This window comes from Akebia trifoliata, chromosome 5, assembly GCF_017979445.1.
Source record: "Akebia trifoliata isolate Shusen 1 chromosome 5, ASM1797944v1, whole genome shotgun sequence".
In the NCBI taxonomy this organism is placed as follows: domain Eukaryota; kingdom Viridiplantae; phylum Streptophyta; class Magnoliopsida; order Ranunculales; family Lardizabalaceae; genus Akebia; species Akebia trifoliata.
This window is the reverse complement of record NC_141379.1, coordinates 29,553,369-29,569,444: the sequence shown is the minus strand read 5'-3', so window position 1 is coordinate 29,569,444 and position 16,076 is coordinate 29,553,369. Positions and strand designations below refer to the sequence as shown.

General features: G+C 33.1%; 2 protein-coding genes across 2 annotated transcripts in view; both read left to right on the top strand.

Moving 5' to 3' along the window:
* Positions 1–3,327, top strand: part of LOC147402051 (CLIP-associated protein-like) — a 31,428-nt gene extending 28,101 nt beyond the window's left edge. Inside the window, exons 16-21 of the mRNA XM_086443555.1 lie at positions 978–1,082; positions 1,222–1,296; positions 1,387–1,455; positions 1,585–1,653; positions 1,917–2,018; positions 2,845–3,327. Of these exons, the coding sequence (XP_086299681.1) occupies positions 978–1,082; positions 1,222–1,296; positions 1,387–1,455; positions 1,585–1,653; positions 1,917–2,018; positions 2,845–3,006 (582 nt within the window). The 3' untranslated portion in view covers positions 3,007–3,327. The remainder of the gene's footprint in view (positions 1–977; positions 1,083–1,221; positions 1,297–1,386; positions 1,456–1,584; positions 1,654–1,916; positions 2,019–2,844) is intronic.
* An 8,593-nt stretch (positions 3,328–11,920) lies between these two features.
* On the top strand, positions 11,921–13,946 carry LOC147402050 (two-component response regulator 24-like). Its single transcript, XM_086441602.1, has 3 exons — positions 11,921–11,956; positions 12,521–12,797; positions 13,640–13,946. Exons 2-3 carry the CDS (start codon positions 12,531–12,533, stop codon positions 13,817–13,819), a joined length of 447 nt encoding a protein of 148 aa, XP_086297728.1. The 5' UTR covers positions 11,921–11,956; positions 12,521–12,530; the 3' UTR covers positions 13,820–13,946.
* The last annotated feature ends 2,130 nt before the right edge of the window (positions 13,947–16,076 follow it).

The window sequence follows — 16,076 nt, the reverse complement described above, 5'->3', positions numbered from 1 at the left end:
GTATTCCCTCGATCAATTGTTTCTCTTTTCCAAAGTTGGCAGTCCATAACTTTTTCTTCAAGAAAGCGAATATTATAGAGTATGGCCTCTTTTGCAATTTGTTAGGGCATATGGAGGGAGAGAAACATGTGGGCATTGAAAGGGGTAAACAAGCCAGATAATGAGGTCATCATTTGCATTCTAGGCCTCATATGCTTTTAGTACCATCTTTGTAATGAATTCCAGGGCTTATTTTTAAGGATCTTGGTTTTAGGTGGGAGCTTGCCTGTAAGGACAACGTGTAGTCGCTAAATTCTTCCTGTGTTCATTGTTTTCTATTTTGTTGGTTTGTCTTGCTTCTTTTTTCCTTTTGTCCTTTTGGTAGACCTGCTCAGCCTCCATGTTTCCTTTTACCTTGGTTTTATTTTAATTTACACTTAGCAAAATAAAATAAAATTTGCTGGTAACATAGATCTTTTTTGCAATTAATCAATTGATTTTCAAGAGCAGCAAAATTCCTGTTCCATGATCATATTTACTCCAGACAGTCACAGAGTTCTCTGAGTTTTTTCCAAAGTTTCTTAAAACTACCCAAATAAGGGACTGGTCGATTAAATTGGTGAATCAATGAATTAATGGATGTTTAATCAATTAATCGGAGAATATGGGAACATTTTTTCCCTTCCACCCTCAAAATTTTTTTTTTTCCCCTTCATCAACCAATGTCAAGAACAAAATAAGATTATTTTGGGAGGATGAAGATGATGATAAAAAACATCATTTGTGTATTCTCCAATTTTTTTTTATAGAAGTTTTTTTGAATTTATCTGAATTGAACCTGCACCGAATAATTATCCGAAATTTGTTACTATGCTCTGGCATATCTGGGTGAACATCACCCCATTGACATATGTTGAAAACATAGTTTTTTGTTAGTCCCATTAATGTTCAAAGATATTAAAATATTTACTAATGACACTTAAATTATGTATGGGCAGTACTTCAATCAGATTCTGACAGTTGTACTTGAGGTGCTGGATGATCCTGATTCTTCGATCAGGGAGTTGGCGCTTTCTTTGATAGTAGAAATGCTTAATAATCAGGTTGGTGGAATGTTTTTCTGTTTTTATGTTGAATGATTTTGTACATTTGTCAAAAAACACTTGCACAAATTTCTCCACTTTGGGGCACCATTCAGATGGATATCCTAATGTTATCATCATCCTTGTGTCATACTTCCAGAAAGACTCCATCGAAGATTCTGTTGAGATCGTAATTGAAAAACTGCTTCATGTTACCAAGGATCCGGTTGCCAAGGTATCTTGGTTTTCTTGGACTAGTTCTGGATTTTTAACCTTTTTCACACTTTGAGAGATCTCATCCCCCCCCCTTTTTTTTTGTATTCAGGTTTCTAACGAAGTAGAACACTGTTTGACTATTGTCTTATCTCAGTATGATCCATTTAGATGTTTAACTGTACGTGAATCAGTAAAAAAAATGCATCTTGTATATCAAGATTCCTTTAGTTGTTTGAAAAGTTAGGCTTGATCTTTGCTGAAGTCCCAATCACTTCTTTAATTTATCCTCCTTTTATCGACTTTGCAGGTTATTGTTCCTTTATTAGTCAGTGAAGATGAGAAAACTCTTGTTACTTGCATCAACTGTTTGACAAAGGTATTTCCTTTTAAAGTTCCACCCATCAGGTGGCCATCTCTAGAATTTTCAGATTCAAAAGGAAAAAAAAAATTGAAAATCCCAAATCTATTTTCTAGAATTTTCCTTAATCTAAAAACACAAAGTATTGGGCAATTGATACTGGAAAAACAAATGCAAAATAGAATCCATTTTGTTGTAAGGAAAAAAAAGAAGTAATGTTGGATTTGGGATTTTTTATGCTAGTGTTAATGCTAGTCTGGCTTTTTTCTGTATGGCTGAAGCTCGTTGGGCGGCTCTCACAAGAAGAACTAATGGCTCAGTTGCCTTCATTTCTGCCTGCTCTTTTTGATGCATTTGGGAACCAGAGTGCAGATGTTCGTAAGGTACCTATTGTTGTCTTTATTATAATTTGGAAAATTGATTTTGCTGTTGCTGTTCCTGTTCAATGCACCTGTGATTCAAATAACCTTAGAAGATCTTTTGGCTGATTCCGATTGTCAATGACTTTATCCTTCAAAATCTTTTTTCTTTTTGTAATTATGATCCAAGGTATGCTGAATTTTTAGATAACCTGAATGGGCATGCTGTTTTATTGATGAAGCCTCATTTATTATAAAAATAAGTAGCTACTAATTGTTTGTCCAACATGTCAGATTTGGTGAAAGAGGAGGCCAAGTTGTTTCTCCTTGCTTTTACGGTTTCTTGTCTTCTGTAAAAAGAAAAAGAAAAAAAGATGAAACAAAATTAGATTTAATTATGAATAGAAAATCATAGTTATACAATCTCTGAGGGTGTGTTTGATTGATTTCCGGGAAAACATTTTCCTAGCAAATCATTGGTGCTCATGTTTGAGTATACCATGGAAAATCATTTTCCTCTCAAGTACACTACGCATCAAATCCAATCAACAAAATAAAGGAAAATGTTTGATTCATTGGTTCATGAGTGGCTAAGATAAACAAGATTACAATTGAAACCAGTGCTGCAATATTAAGAGAAACAGAGAATTCCAGAGAATAGGGGCTGTTTCAATTTTTCACCTTGACGCGATTTGTCTTGCAATCAATCAAAGGTAGAATAGCAAATTTTCCTGAAAACGGTGGGTCTGTTATTGATACTTAAATTTATAATGGTTGAGACTTAAATTGCTGCTTCCGTCCCTTCTTTTTATTATTCTAATCTTGGTTTACTCTTATCTGGTTTGCACAGACTGTTGTTTTCTGTTTGGTGGACATATATATAATGCTCGGAAAAGCATTCTCGCCATACTTGGAAAGGCTTAACCGTACACAGTTGCGATTGGTGACCATTTATGCTAACCGAATTTCACAGGCCAGGTCAGGCACCACAATAGATTCTACCCATGGTTAAGTTAATGTCTTGATGTGGAGAAATAGTGGGTTCTGGTTTGTGTTGAGGTGATTGTGTATTTTGTATAGCTGTGTGTGTGTGTGTGTGTGTGTGTGAAATGGTTTGATTTTACTTGAGTTTTGGTTCTGTTTTTGTATGTGATTTAACAAAGTTGTGTATTTGTACCAATATGAGCCCCCTTTTTAGAGTCTTAGAGAGAGAAACTGGGTTTCATGAAATAAATTGTAATGAAGCACATTCTCTACAATTGTCCCCATTTGTGACGGATAAAGAAAAATCTGGGCTTGATAATAATAAATGGTTGGTGTGTTTGATCAGAAAGAGTAGTGCCTCTATTAAAGATTTATGTGCTTTTGCCTTGTTCAGACATACAGACGATCATGGACGTGCCTTTGGAAATAAGTCCATGGCATCTGACAATGTGGAGTGACTCAGGTCGTCTATTATAGCAAAGAAAATGTCAAAGTCTCTCTGGATAATTTTTTTTGAAAAAAAAAAGTTGGCATAAAAGAATTTCTGGAGAATTCTTTAGCTTTGTTTCAGTGCAAATGGGAAACAAACTAGTAATAAAAAATGGCAGTTTTTGTCTTCTGTAAAAAAATGTGTTTAAAATGCGGCTTGTACCTCTGATTAGAACAATAATAATAAATATGTGAATCATTTAAGGTTGAAGATAACTAGTTTTAGGAAGAAAATCAAGTGATTCAAAGTAGAGATTGAAGATGAGAGCATTTCGAGTATTTATGTTAGTATCTTAGAGAAAACCTAGGTCAAGGGGTATGTTCGAAATCCAAACCACCCTCTCTTGGGAGTTCCTGCTTAAAAAAAATGATGAAATAATCAAATTGAGCCTAATAAAAGTTTCTCCACATTCACTTTAAAAAAGGCTAACCTTTTTCTCCAATGGTAGTAGAAAATTTTCAATGTTTACTTAGTAGAATCCTATCAAATCCATGTGAAAATAACTCAATAAGAACATACTGAATCCTTTCAAGTCCACCGAATGAAGCTTCATTTGATTATTATTATTATTTAAAAATTTCCTAGCACCCTTTGGATCAATAGCTGAGGTTTTCATGTTTATTTCGATCCTATTTTTTAAGGTCCAAGAGTATTGCTTCTTGTATCACGAACGGTCATTGTGAGTGATGGTTGCAAAGCGTAATTAAAAAAGGTCGGTGCAAAGAGTATTTCAAAATTTAGGGTGGTGCAAGTAGTCAATGGTAGTGAGAGCACAAATGGTGGGTACAAATAACAAAACCTTTAAAAAAAATTTGGGATAAGGTTAATTACTAGAAAAAAATATGTTATATATATTTTTAATTTTTTATTATTATTTTTTTGGGATGGGGGAGGGGGGAGGGGGGGAGCGTCTTATGAAAAATAACATATTTGCCTTGGGGAAATTATAAAGGCACCCTAGTTATTCATTAGGGACAATCATGTATAAAAGGCACTCCGTATTATTGGATTCGCGATTAGGACAACCCAAAAGATGAAAGCAATCCAGTATTTTTTTTAAAAATATCGACAATTATAAATGTCAACACTAAACAAGACTTTTTTGTTCTATGTCAACCTTCTTTATATATGTTGATTTCTAGGTGTCGACATTGAATTTTTCCGTGGGGTGCTCTAATAGCAATAAAACTTACATTAAATTCGTCACTTATCAATTATTTGGATTGTCCTTATTAATTCGTGGGGTGCCTTTATAATTTCTCTTTGCCTTGGCCTTGGGATTTGGGAAATTTTTGTTTTCTTCGATTGAAAATTTGTGATTTCTAAAAAAATGGTTGCCTTCACCAAATTGAAGTTTTCATGGAAGTCATACTCTTCTCGGAAGAGAAAAGAAGAGACTCAAGATCATAAAACCAGCCTAGGAGTAAAAACATTAGGAGTGGTGGAATATAAAAATGTTGAAAAATATTTAATTAAAAATTACTTTAATAGGCAAATAGAAAAGGACCCTAATGTCCTCATCTTCAACCTTCAGCCAAGAAGTTTTGATTTTTCTTCTCAAAATTAGTCATCTTCAACCTCTTAAAATGCTATCTGTTCCAAGTCTTCAACCTTCACACCTCAAGGCAAGATGTGTTTTTTAAGGAAGTATATGACGATGGAATTTTCGGTGGAAAAATCTAAGATTTTCTACAAAGGAGGCAAAGTAGAAAAGGAAGTTTGTATATATTAAAGCTATCATAGAAGTTGAAAAGTTTTATGATGAATGGTTTTGGGGGAAAAACAATCAATTGAAATTTTGGGGAAGTTAAAAAAATAAGGGAATTTGGGCAGAAGAATTTAAGGTTTGTTGTAAAGAGTTAATTCTAGGTTAAAAATGATGAATTGAAGGTAAAGTTGAGTAGATTAAGAAAATTACACTATGGAGGTTGAAGAACTTGAAGATGACTAGTTTTGAAAAGAAAATCAAGTGTTTTTGGATAGATGTTGTAGACAAGGGCATTTGGGTCTTTTTCCTATTTGTTTATTAAGAAAACTGAGGTCAAGGGAGGCACATCAGCAGTTTGAAAACACAGGGGGTTTCTATTATATTCACCAAAATGTAGGGGCAAGTCTAAATCACCCATAAATAAAAGGTGCTGAAAAGTTTAAGATAAATCCCAACATGAGAACATCCATTATTAAAAATCAAATTAGATAAAAAGTAATAATTAAAAATATCAATCATAGATTAACAATTCTTATAAAAATAGGTATCTGAACCGTGAGGCAATTGGCCTCTTAAAGCACCATATCAAGTAAGCCGGGATAAATTCGTGTGGGTGGCCAAATGAGGGATTTTGAACTTAAGACCTCTCTCTTTTTGTAGGGAGGCTCTGGCCTCTACCCCCGATAATCGTTGATTTGAAAAAATAAGCTTCATTTTGTGTAGAATAGTCTATTGGATGGAGGGCCTAAAATGGCACAAGTTCGGGCTGGATATGTGTCTACTCATATCAATATCCAGATTTTTAATTCGGGTTCAAATTTGGATCCGACTTGGATCTTACATTTTCAAACCATATCTAATTTTTTTTTAACTTTTATTAAACACATATTCGGATCTAATATGACCGAATTAATTTATTCAGATTGGATAATTTTAAATCATTACAAAGTAATTTATTAAAAAATGTGGTTTAAGTGATTTGAACTCAAGACCTCTCCCCTATAAAAAAGAAGTTTTGACCACTACACCAAATAAAGATTAAAAAATATAACATACAACATACAAAATGATATATCATTCAGATATAGGCGGATATAAGGATGGATCCGTATCCAACCCATATTCGACTAGGGTCAAGGGACATCAACCCATATTTTAATTCGGATATGCTTGAAGAAACCAAATCCGCTAAAAATCGGATTTCGAATAAAATCCGAGCCATTTTAAACCCTAATTGGATGGATCAAATCTAAGGCATATCAATTGAAAATCACTATCAACAAAAAGAGAATGCATTGATACGCATGTTCTTGAAGGATTGATAGGTTGAATGAAATCATCATAATTCTCCAATGGTTATATGCACAATGGCACGGAGTAATATTGTATTTGATTCAGAACAAACTTACAATTACGAGAATCTCACCAAATCTACTTGGTAAATCATCAAGTGAACTTGGCAACTTGATCTAGTTAGTTCAAAAAATCTATTAAATCAGGTCAGAAACTTGAAAAGAGTTATTTACATATATATATAATATTTTTATAGAGAAAAGTATAATTTTTTTAATGTATTTTATAATATGAAAATTATTTAATATCCAAATATAATATATTTTTATAACTCAACTGAGTTAGCTAACGAGTTTTCGAATTTTAAAACTATGCTCGAGGGCAACGCTAGGTAAGGTAGGATTTTCTTTCTTTTTTTCTTTTTTTTGTTTTGTTTTGGAGATAAAATTCAAAGGTTGTTTTTGTATAGAAGACAAAGAAGTAGATCATTTGTCATTAGTCTATGAGCAAAGACTCATGTCAAGAGGCAATGTCATCAGTTTGAAAACATAAGGTATCGCAAGGTCTTCTCCAATAAATTAATGCAAAATGATCTTATTACCCCTTTCTTCAACTAGAATCCAAAAGCTCTTAGAATTTGCTTCCTAAAGCCAATCATCTTCAATCTCTTCGGTAAAAATTTTACCTAGTTTTCAATCTTAAGATTAATCTATTCTAACCTTCAAACCTAGGAGTAAGATCAGCTTGTTGAAATAGAAGGTAATAAGATTTTTTGTAGAAAATTTTAAAATTCTCTACGCGAGATTTAGGTATTATTTGACTTGATGAATTGAAGATATGTTAAATAGATTAAATTTTATTTATTACAGAGGGAGGAGAACTTGAAGATGGATTGGTTTAAGAAGAAATATCAAAGATTTTTTTTTTGAAAATGAGGGTAGTTAGGGTGTTGTTGCCCTTATCTCACCCATCAAAACATAGGGAGTATCTTAAATAATCATTAAATTTATGGGGTATTTTAAATCACCAAAAACAACTTGGGAGGCGTGGGGGTGGGGAGAGGGGGGCTCCCTAGTCCGTTCCTGTCTTTACCCATGGGACTAAGTTGGATGTCCCCCCCCCCCCCCCCCCTCAAATGCCATTGTTCTTTACAACTGCTTCCTGGCCCCATCTTGACTCCACCCTTAGGGCTAAGTTGGAGTAACACCTTTATGAAATAGAAGATAAGAATTTTTTGCAGGAAATTTTAAAAATCTCTACACGAGATTTAGGAATTATTTGACTTGGTAATTGAAGATATGCTAAACAGATTAAATTTTGTTTATTATAGAGGTAAAAGAATTTGAAGATGCTTGGTTCAAAAAGATTTTTTTTTTTTTTTTTTTTGAAAATGAGTGTAATTAGGTTTTTTTTATTAGTCTATGAAAAAACAAATTGACAGGGTGTATATCATCAATTTGATAACATGGGCGGGGATATCTCAAATACGTACTAAGGTGTCGAGATGTTTATGTCAACTTAAAAATGAAAGGCGAAGAAAAAATTGAAAGAGGAAGATGGCAACAAGATGAAAGGGGGCAAACCATCAAAACATAGGAGGTATAATAAATAATCATAAATTTAGTGGGCATTTTAAATCACCAAAAAAATTTGAGGGGGTGCGCAACTTCCCCCTAGCCCCTTCCTAGCTCTACCCTTGGGGCTAGGTTGGAGTGAGAGTGTTGCCCTCCCCTCACCCATCAAAACATAGAGACTATCTTAAATAATCATTAAATTTATGGCGCACTTTACAAACCACAAACGACTTGAGGAGGGGGAATTGCCCCTTAGACCCTTCATAGCTTTGCCCATGGGGTTAGATTGGAATGACAGCTTGTGTTGCTCTCCCCCCCAAAGCTCCATCTTGGCTCCGTCCTTGGGGTTAGGTTGGAGTGACAGCTATTTGAAATAGAAGATAATAAGATTTTTTGTAGGAAAATTTTAAATTCTCTACATGAGATTTATGGATTACTTGACTTGGTGAATTGAAGATAAGTAAAATAGATTAAATTTTGTTCACCACAAAGGTAGAATAATTCGAAGATAACTGGTTTAAGAAGCAAAAAACATAATTTTTTTTAGTTTTTTTTTTTTTTTTTTTTTTGAAAATGAGTGTATTTATGTTTTTTTATTAGTCTAAGAAAGAACAAACTGAAATGGGGTATGCCATCAATTTGATGCACACAAGCAGGGTTATCTCAAATACTTACTAAAGTGTCTAGATATTTAAATCAACCTAAAAATGGAGGGCGGTGAAAAACTTGAAAGAGGAAGATGTCAACAAGATGAGAGGGGGCAAGCCATCAAAACATAGGGGGCATCTTAAATGATCATTAAATTTAGTAGGTATCTTAAATCACTAAAAAAAAACTTAGAGGGGTGTGTGCAACTGCCCTCCCCCCAGTAGGTACCTTAAATCACTAAATAAAAAACTTAGAGGGGTGTGTGCAACTCCCCTCCCCCCCCAGTAGGTACCTTAAATCACTAAATAAAAAACTTAGAGGGGTGCGTGCAACTCCCCTCCCCCCCCCCCCCCCCCCCCCAAGTCCCTTCTTAGCTCCGCCCTTGGGGCTAGGTTAGAGTGAGGTGTTATTGCCCTCCCCCCATTCATCAAAACATAGAGATTATCTTAAATAATCATTAAATTTATGGGGTATTTTAATCGCTAAAAACAACTTGAGGGGGTGGGGCAACTACCCCCTAGCCCCTTCTTGGCTTCGCCTATAAGGGGTATCTCAAATAATCATTAAATTTATGGGGCATTTTAATCACAAAAACAACTTGACAAGGTAGGGCATTTACCCCCTAGCCCCTTCTTGGCTCCGTCCATGGGACTAGGTTGGAGTGACAACTCGTCCCCCACCCCCAAAAAAAAAAAAAAAAATTCCCTTGGTCTTAACAACTGTCCCCTAGCCCCATCTTGTCTCCTCTCTTAGGACTAGGTTGGAGTGTTAAATCAGTCATCTTTAACTTGAAATGAAAAACATTTTTACTTCTCTTCCCTAATCAGTCATCTTAAGACTCTTCAACCTTAGTAATTAACAGTAATTTGCACCTTTATAATAAAATCCTGGCATTGCCCTAATTATGCTTAAGACCATTAGAGCAACCTAGATCATAAATTAAGTCTCATTATAAATTAATTTGATTAATTAAATCAATATAATTACCATACTTAGTCAAAAAATTGGGGACGTTTTGTAATGTAGCTTCTGAAAGTTGGAACAATGAGATTGATAGTAAGGGTGTCAAGGGGTACCCATTTACTCCAAATCGAACCAGAACCAAAACCGAAATTGAAATTGAAAATCTCGGTTCCGGTTCCCTTTTTATTAGAATTGATTAGAATCGGGTCTAATATGAAACCAAATCGACAGGAACCAGAACCATTAGGTTTTATCCGATGGATACTCGAATCCGATTTATTTTGTCATATATTTTTACGTTATACATGATTCAAGGTAATCCTTTATTTTAAATTTAACATATACGATATAAAATTCTTCAAATTTCATATAAACTAAATATTTGAGCTTAAGATGAGTCTTTTCTTTTAAATTTATTACTTGTAAAGGAAATAAATTTTAATATTTGAAAATAAAAGTCATTAAATCATCATTTTAGTGGAACAAAATATTATTAAGTTGATACTTTACAAATAATATGTTATTTTTTAAGAAGGAATTTTTTTTTATAATGATTTTGAAATAATTTTTCTCATTCAATTCTTGAGAACCGAAATCGATGGGTACCCATGATTTTTTATGGTTCCGGTTCCACTTATTTTAAAATCGGAATTGGAACCGATAAAATATAAACCGAAACCAATATTCATATTCATATGAACCAAACCGGAACTGACCTGTTGACTCCCCTAATTGAGAGAAGCGTTTTCTTATTTTTAAAGATTGAAGAAAGTTGGGCAACTGCCCCGTAGCCCCTTCTTGGCTCCGCCCATGGGGCTAGGTCAGAGTGACAACACCCCCCAAATTCCCTTGGTCTTAACAACTGCCCCATAGCCCCATCTTGTCTCGCTCTTGGGGCTAGGTTGGAGTGTTAAATCAGTCATCTTTAACTTGAAATGAAAAACATTTTTACTTATCTTCCCTAATCAGTCATCTTAAAACTCTTCAACCTTAGTAATTAAATATAATTTGCACCTTTATAATAAAACCCTGGCTCTACCTTAATTAAGCTCAAGACCATTAGAGCAACCTAGATCATAAATTAAGCCTCATTATAAATTAATTTGATTAATTAAATCAATATAATTATCATATTTGATCGAAAAATTGGAGACGTTTTGTAATGTAGCTTCTGAAAGTTGGAATAATGAGATTGATAGTAGGGGTGTCCATGGGTACTCATTTACCCATAATCGAATCAGAACTGAAACCGAAAACCCCGGTTCCGGTTCCTTTTTTATTGGAACCGATTAGAGTCGGATCTAATATGGAACCAAATCGATAGGAACCAGAACCATTAGGTTCTATCTGATCGGTACCCGGGGGGGGGGGTACCCGGAACCGATTTATTTTTACGTTAGACATGATTAAAGGTAATCCTATATTTTAAAATTAACATGTATGATATAAAGTTTTTCAAATTTCATATAAACTAAATATTTGAGCTTAAGATGAGTCATTTCTTTTAAATTTATTACTTGTAAAGGAAATAAATTTTAATATTTGAAAATAAAAGTCATTAAATCATCATTTTAGTGGAACAAATTATTATTAAGTTGATAGTTTACAAATAATATGTTATTTTTTAGAAGGAATTTTTTTAATAATGATTTTGAAATAATTTTTCTCATTCAATTCTTGAGAACCGGAACCGACGGGTACCAGTGATTTTTTATGGTTCTGGTTCCGTTTCCACTTATTTTAAAATCGGAACTGGATCTGATAAGAATTGGAACCGATAAAATATAAAGGTTATGGTTCCAATATTCATATGAACCGAATCGGAACCGACCCATTGACGCCTTTAAGTGAGAGAAGCATTTTTTTTATTTTTAAAGATTGAATAAAGTTGGTATGAAGTAATCCGTATCTACATATTAGATTGCATGTATCTGAAAAATCTATGGGATTCTGCTTTCATATCTTTAATATGTTAGAATCTTCAAATTTCTGCGATACATAGAAGAAGTTAACACACGTGTCAACCAAAACATGGAAAAAAATCTAATCACTAGATTATGTTCTTAAAGTTGAGGTGAGGTTTACTCGCCCACAAAATTACACTACCCAAATGCCAAGTTACTGTGTGCGTATCTTACCAATAACGATTTTTCATATCTTTTTGCGCTCCCTTTTGACAGGTTGTACCATCTGGGATACATGTGGAAGAGAAACCACCCCCTTCATTACTTATATAAACCTATGTGTGGCCATGGACATTGGCATCGAAAGAGCGTTCTCCCCTCTTCAACCATCAATTTAGGTTAGTCCATTCTCTTAAGCATATTAGAGTTCAAAACTTTTTTTTTTTTTTTTTACTTCCAGCTATACGTACAAATGTGTTGCTATATAATAAGCACATTATTAGTTTTTTTTTATAAAAGAATTTGTACTTCCATAAGCATCTTTATTACCACCACCTTTAGAGTTATTATATAATGGAGTCTCATGCAATATTGGCAAGGATTTGATGAAGTTTAGGTCATCATTTCTCTTTCTCTCTATATGTGTGTTTTCCTCAAGTCCTGGTCAAGTTTGAGGCATACGTCCACAATATCTATATATTTTGAAATTTAAAATTACATTTATTTTGAATAGATTTCATATTTTTTTCAAAAGTAGATTTAATATTTTAAATTTTAAAGTTATATTTATTTCCTATTTCATAGTCGAAAAAATTTATGAGTTGACTAGATGAGTTTAATATTGAATCAACTCAAAACTCAATCAAGTTGACCTGACTCGGTCGAACAGTAAAACATAACTATAATTTAGCAGATATCTCTTGTTTCTAACTATGTTCTTTATGCACACATGATGATCATAGCTTTGGAAAAATGAGTGGAAGTTTTGAAATTGGATCTTCTAGCCGCAATGTGGGTGTTTTCGATGACACTAAGAATTTCTTCGAGAATAGCTTGACCGCGCTTGTTGTTGATGATTGTCGATTGCACCGCATACTTCATCGAGCCCACCTTTCCACTCTGGGTGTTGAAAGTCGTGAAGCTAAAAATGGAAAAGAGGCTGTTGATCTGATCCGTAATGGCTGTTACTTCGATCTGATCCTCATGGATATGGACATGCCCGTCATGGATGGGCCGGAGGTAACAAATCTTAATTATTATCATACACACATATATCACTAGGGAGTCTTGAACCAAGACTTTTCACATGGACGGGGTACACATTTACTTATTTACCACCCATGTGAAATAGGTTGTGTTTGGTACATTGTTTTCGAAACGGCTTTCAACCTTTTTTTTTTTAAAAAAAAAAATCTTAAGTTAAAAAATGTTTCACAAGCCAAAATTATTGAGATCAGCTTTTGGCTTTGTGCAAGACTTTTTCTCATGAAGATGGGATCAATTTTAGATAATAATGAAAAGGCCTTAAATTATTTCTAAGATTTTCTTTCTTATTCAAGCTTCGCTCCACAAATCCTAAAAGCAATAAAATTTAAAATAATAAAAAAAAAAATTTAACCAAAATCCCATAGTTTGAAAATTGTTCGAGACCCAAAAAATCCACTTCCTATCAATACTTTAAAAATAAATAAAAAACATTGTCGTAACTTATGCCCCAATCACAAAACCATATATCATTTTCTCGGGATACATAAGAAAAAGATTTGTGGTTCTATGTATCCTGAGGCAAATGATTTACGATTCTATGATGGGGGTGTAGAGGGCATCGGAAAATTATTACTCTATTTTTATAGAAGTAATTCAAATAAAAGTGATTCCATTGAAACACGTCAATCAAATCCCTAGTGTGACTTCTTGTAGTCTAACCTACCATTTTGATCTTCATCTACACCGTTGAACTAGTGGGTCCATTGCCTAGTATGTCATTAATCAAATTATAACCACTATATCTAAACATTTACTATATAGTGATAATGATGATGATTGATTTTGTGATTTTTTGGACTATTACTTTATGGTAGGCAACGAGGAAGCTGCGTCAAATGGGTGTGACAAGCATGATCGTGGGCATATCTGCTCGATCTCATGAGAAGGAAAAGAAGGCCTTCGTCGAGGCTGGCCTTAATGACTATTACGAGAAGCCGCTTACTCGAGCCATCCTTCTCCCAATTCTTCAACAAATCAAGGACAATAACCTTTAGAGAGATGGGCAACTATCTTATTATCTTGAATCTATCTATATCTCTGTCTCTATCTTTTTGTCTCGAACACCTTAATTTTGCTAAAATAAATAATCGAGATTATATAAAATTGCATCTTTTTGGTTCTATGTGAATTTATTTAATTTTCTTTTCTACTTTCCTTGCTTTGTTAGATCCAATGTCTCTCGCAATAATTAAAATTGGCTTTCTTTCCCCCACCAAAACCTTGGTGGACCTACACATCAAAAATAAAATGATTTGAGATTTTTAGTCGTTAGATTTTATCATCATCTATAGAAACTTTGGGTTTTTAAGTATACGATGCCAATGACTAAAATTAATTGCATTGTGATGTCCACCAAAGTGTTGATTCATCCGATTCCTCAAGTCATGGATAATCAAACAATTTATATTTAAATTCAATATCTATAAGTTTTCTCTCGTTAAAAGGTAGATTATTAGATGTTGAATCATTAAATCTTATTTTTCATGTGTAATGAGTATTTGAATCAATGAAAAATTAATATTTTTACATTGGAAATACAAAATCCAATTAACTTAGACAAGTTTTCATTAACTCAACCATTATTTTCAAAATCTTGGATGAAGTATCTCAAATCTCTCCAGAGTCAATGTGATGGATGATTCACATTAACTATCTTGTTCCATGAGATCGAGACATGTGAAGACTTGCTCAAGCCATTAAAATCATGCTTTCGATGATTGCGATGGATTTGTGTACTGGAGTAATCTTACCTATCAAAAACCTTAAAATTATACGATTTCCTTTATATTCCTTTGGCAACCATTTTGAGAGATAGTGAAGACGAGGGGAACATTACAATTAAATTATTTATATATCATGATTTATAAAAGTGAAATACTAACGTCCAAGATCTCATGGGATGTTAACATTATCGAACACTCTTTTTTTTTCAATAATACCCCTCCTCATTTTATTTTTTAGTGAAAAACACAAGGGCATGTTAGTCTTTTACTCAATAAATACATTTGTTATACCATTAATAAATGCATTTATTATGTTGCTATTGTTTGCCAAAACATTTATTACAAAACAGATATTTAATTCAAAATACTTAATTGCTCATAACATTTATTATGTAAATAAACATTTATTGTATAAAAGACCAATACACCTTTATTTTTTTTACTAAAAGATAAAACGAGAAGGGTATTTTTTTAAAAAAATTGTTGGACAATGCTAACGTCCCCATGAAGTATTGGACGTTAGCCTTTTATAAAAAGATATAAATAACTTCAATGCGATGGAACAAAATAATTTATAAGGATATTATCAGAACAATGATTTGAAAGCATCACTTATATACCAAACTATCATTATAAGGACTTTTCTAGCAAGTCCAAACATCATCGAACGATTGAGATGGGAAGATAAATGTAATTTTCCTAGAGAATATCTTCTCCATTTGTTTGATATGTATCACATATAATATACAAGAAAATAGTCTAATTTCATGTTAATTGATCAGATGATTAAGATCTTTTAATCAATATGACTTATTACCTACTTCAAGAGTTGATACCGTAGGATGCATTCATGAGGCAAAGAGACGAGGAAAATTTAGAAGATTGATCCAAAGCATAAGAAATCATTGTCGTTAAATCGATATTCTCTCTCAATGTGAATTTGTGATTATCGATGGATTGTCGACAAAGTTGGTTTCATGATACAACATAACTAAATTAATCTTGTGTTAGATTTTTTGAATCTATTTCCACTCCTCCGAATACTAAAAAATAAAGGATTTTTCTCAACCTTTCAAAAATGTAATGGTTGGATTCTTTTTAAACTATTTAATGTATAATACTCCCAAAAAATTAAAATGAAAATATGTGATGAAGGTTCATAGATGGAAGTGTTTAACAAACTTAAACCTTCACTTATTTATAATTAATTCAAAGCTTATTCAGATTCATAGAAAACTAAGTTTTGAACTAGTGAACTTTGTATGATAAATCATAATTATTGCATACACATCCTTCAAAATTATGAAGTTTCCAATGTAATATTAACATATTTAGGTATTGTTTTAATATTCTAATTTTCATATTTTTTAATGAGAAGTTATTTTTCATTGAAAGTAGTTGTACTTTTAACAATTATACACGTCTATCATAAAAACAACTTGAGGGAGTGGTGCAACTACCCCCTAGTCCCTTCTTGGCTTCGCCCATAAGGGGTATCTCAAATAATCATTTAATTTATAGGCATTTT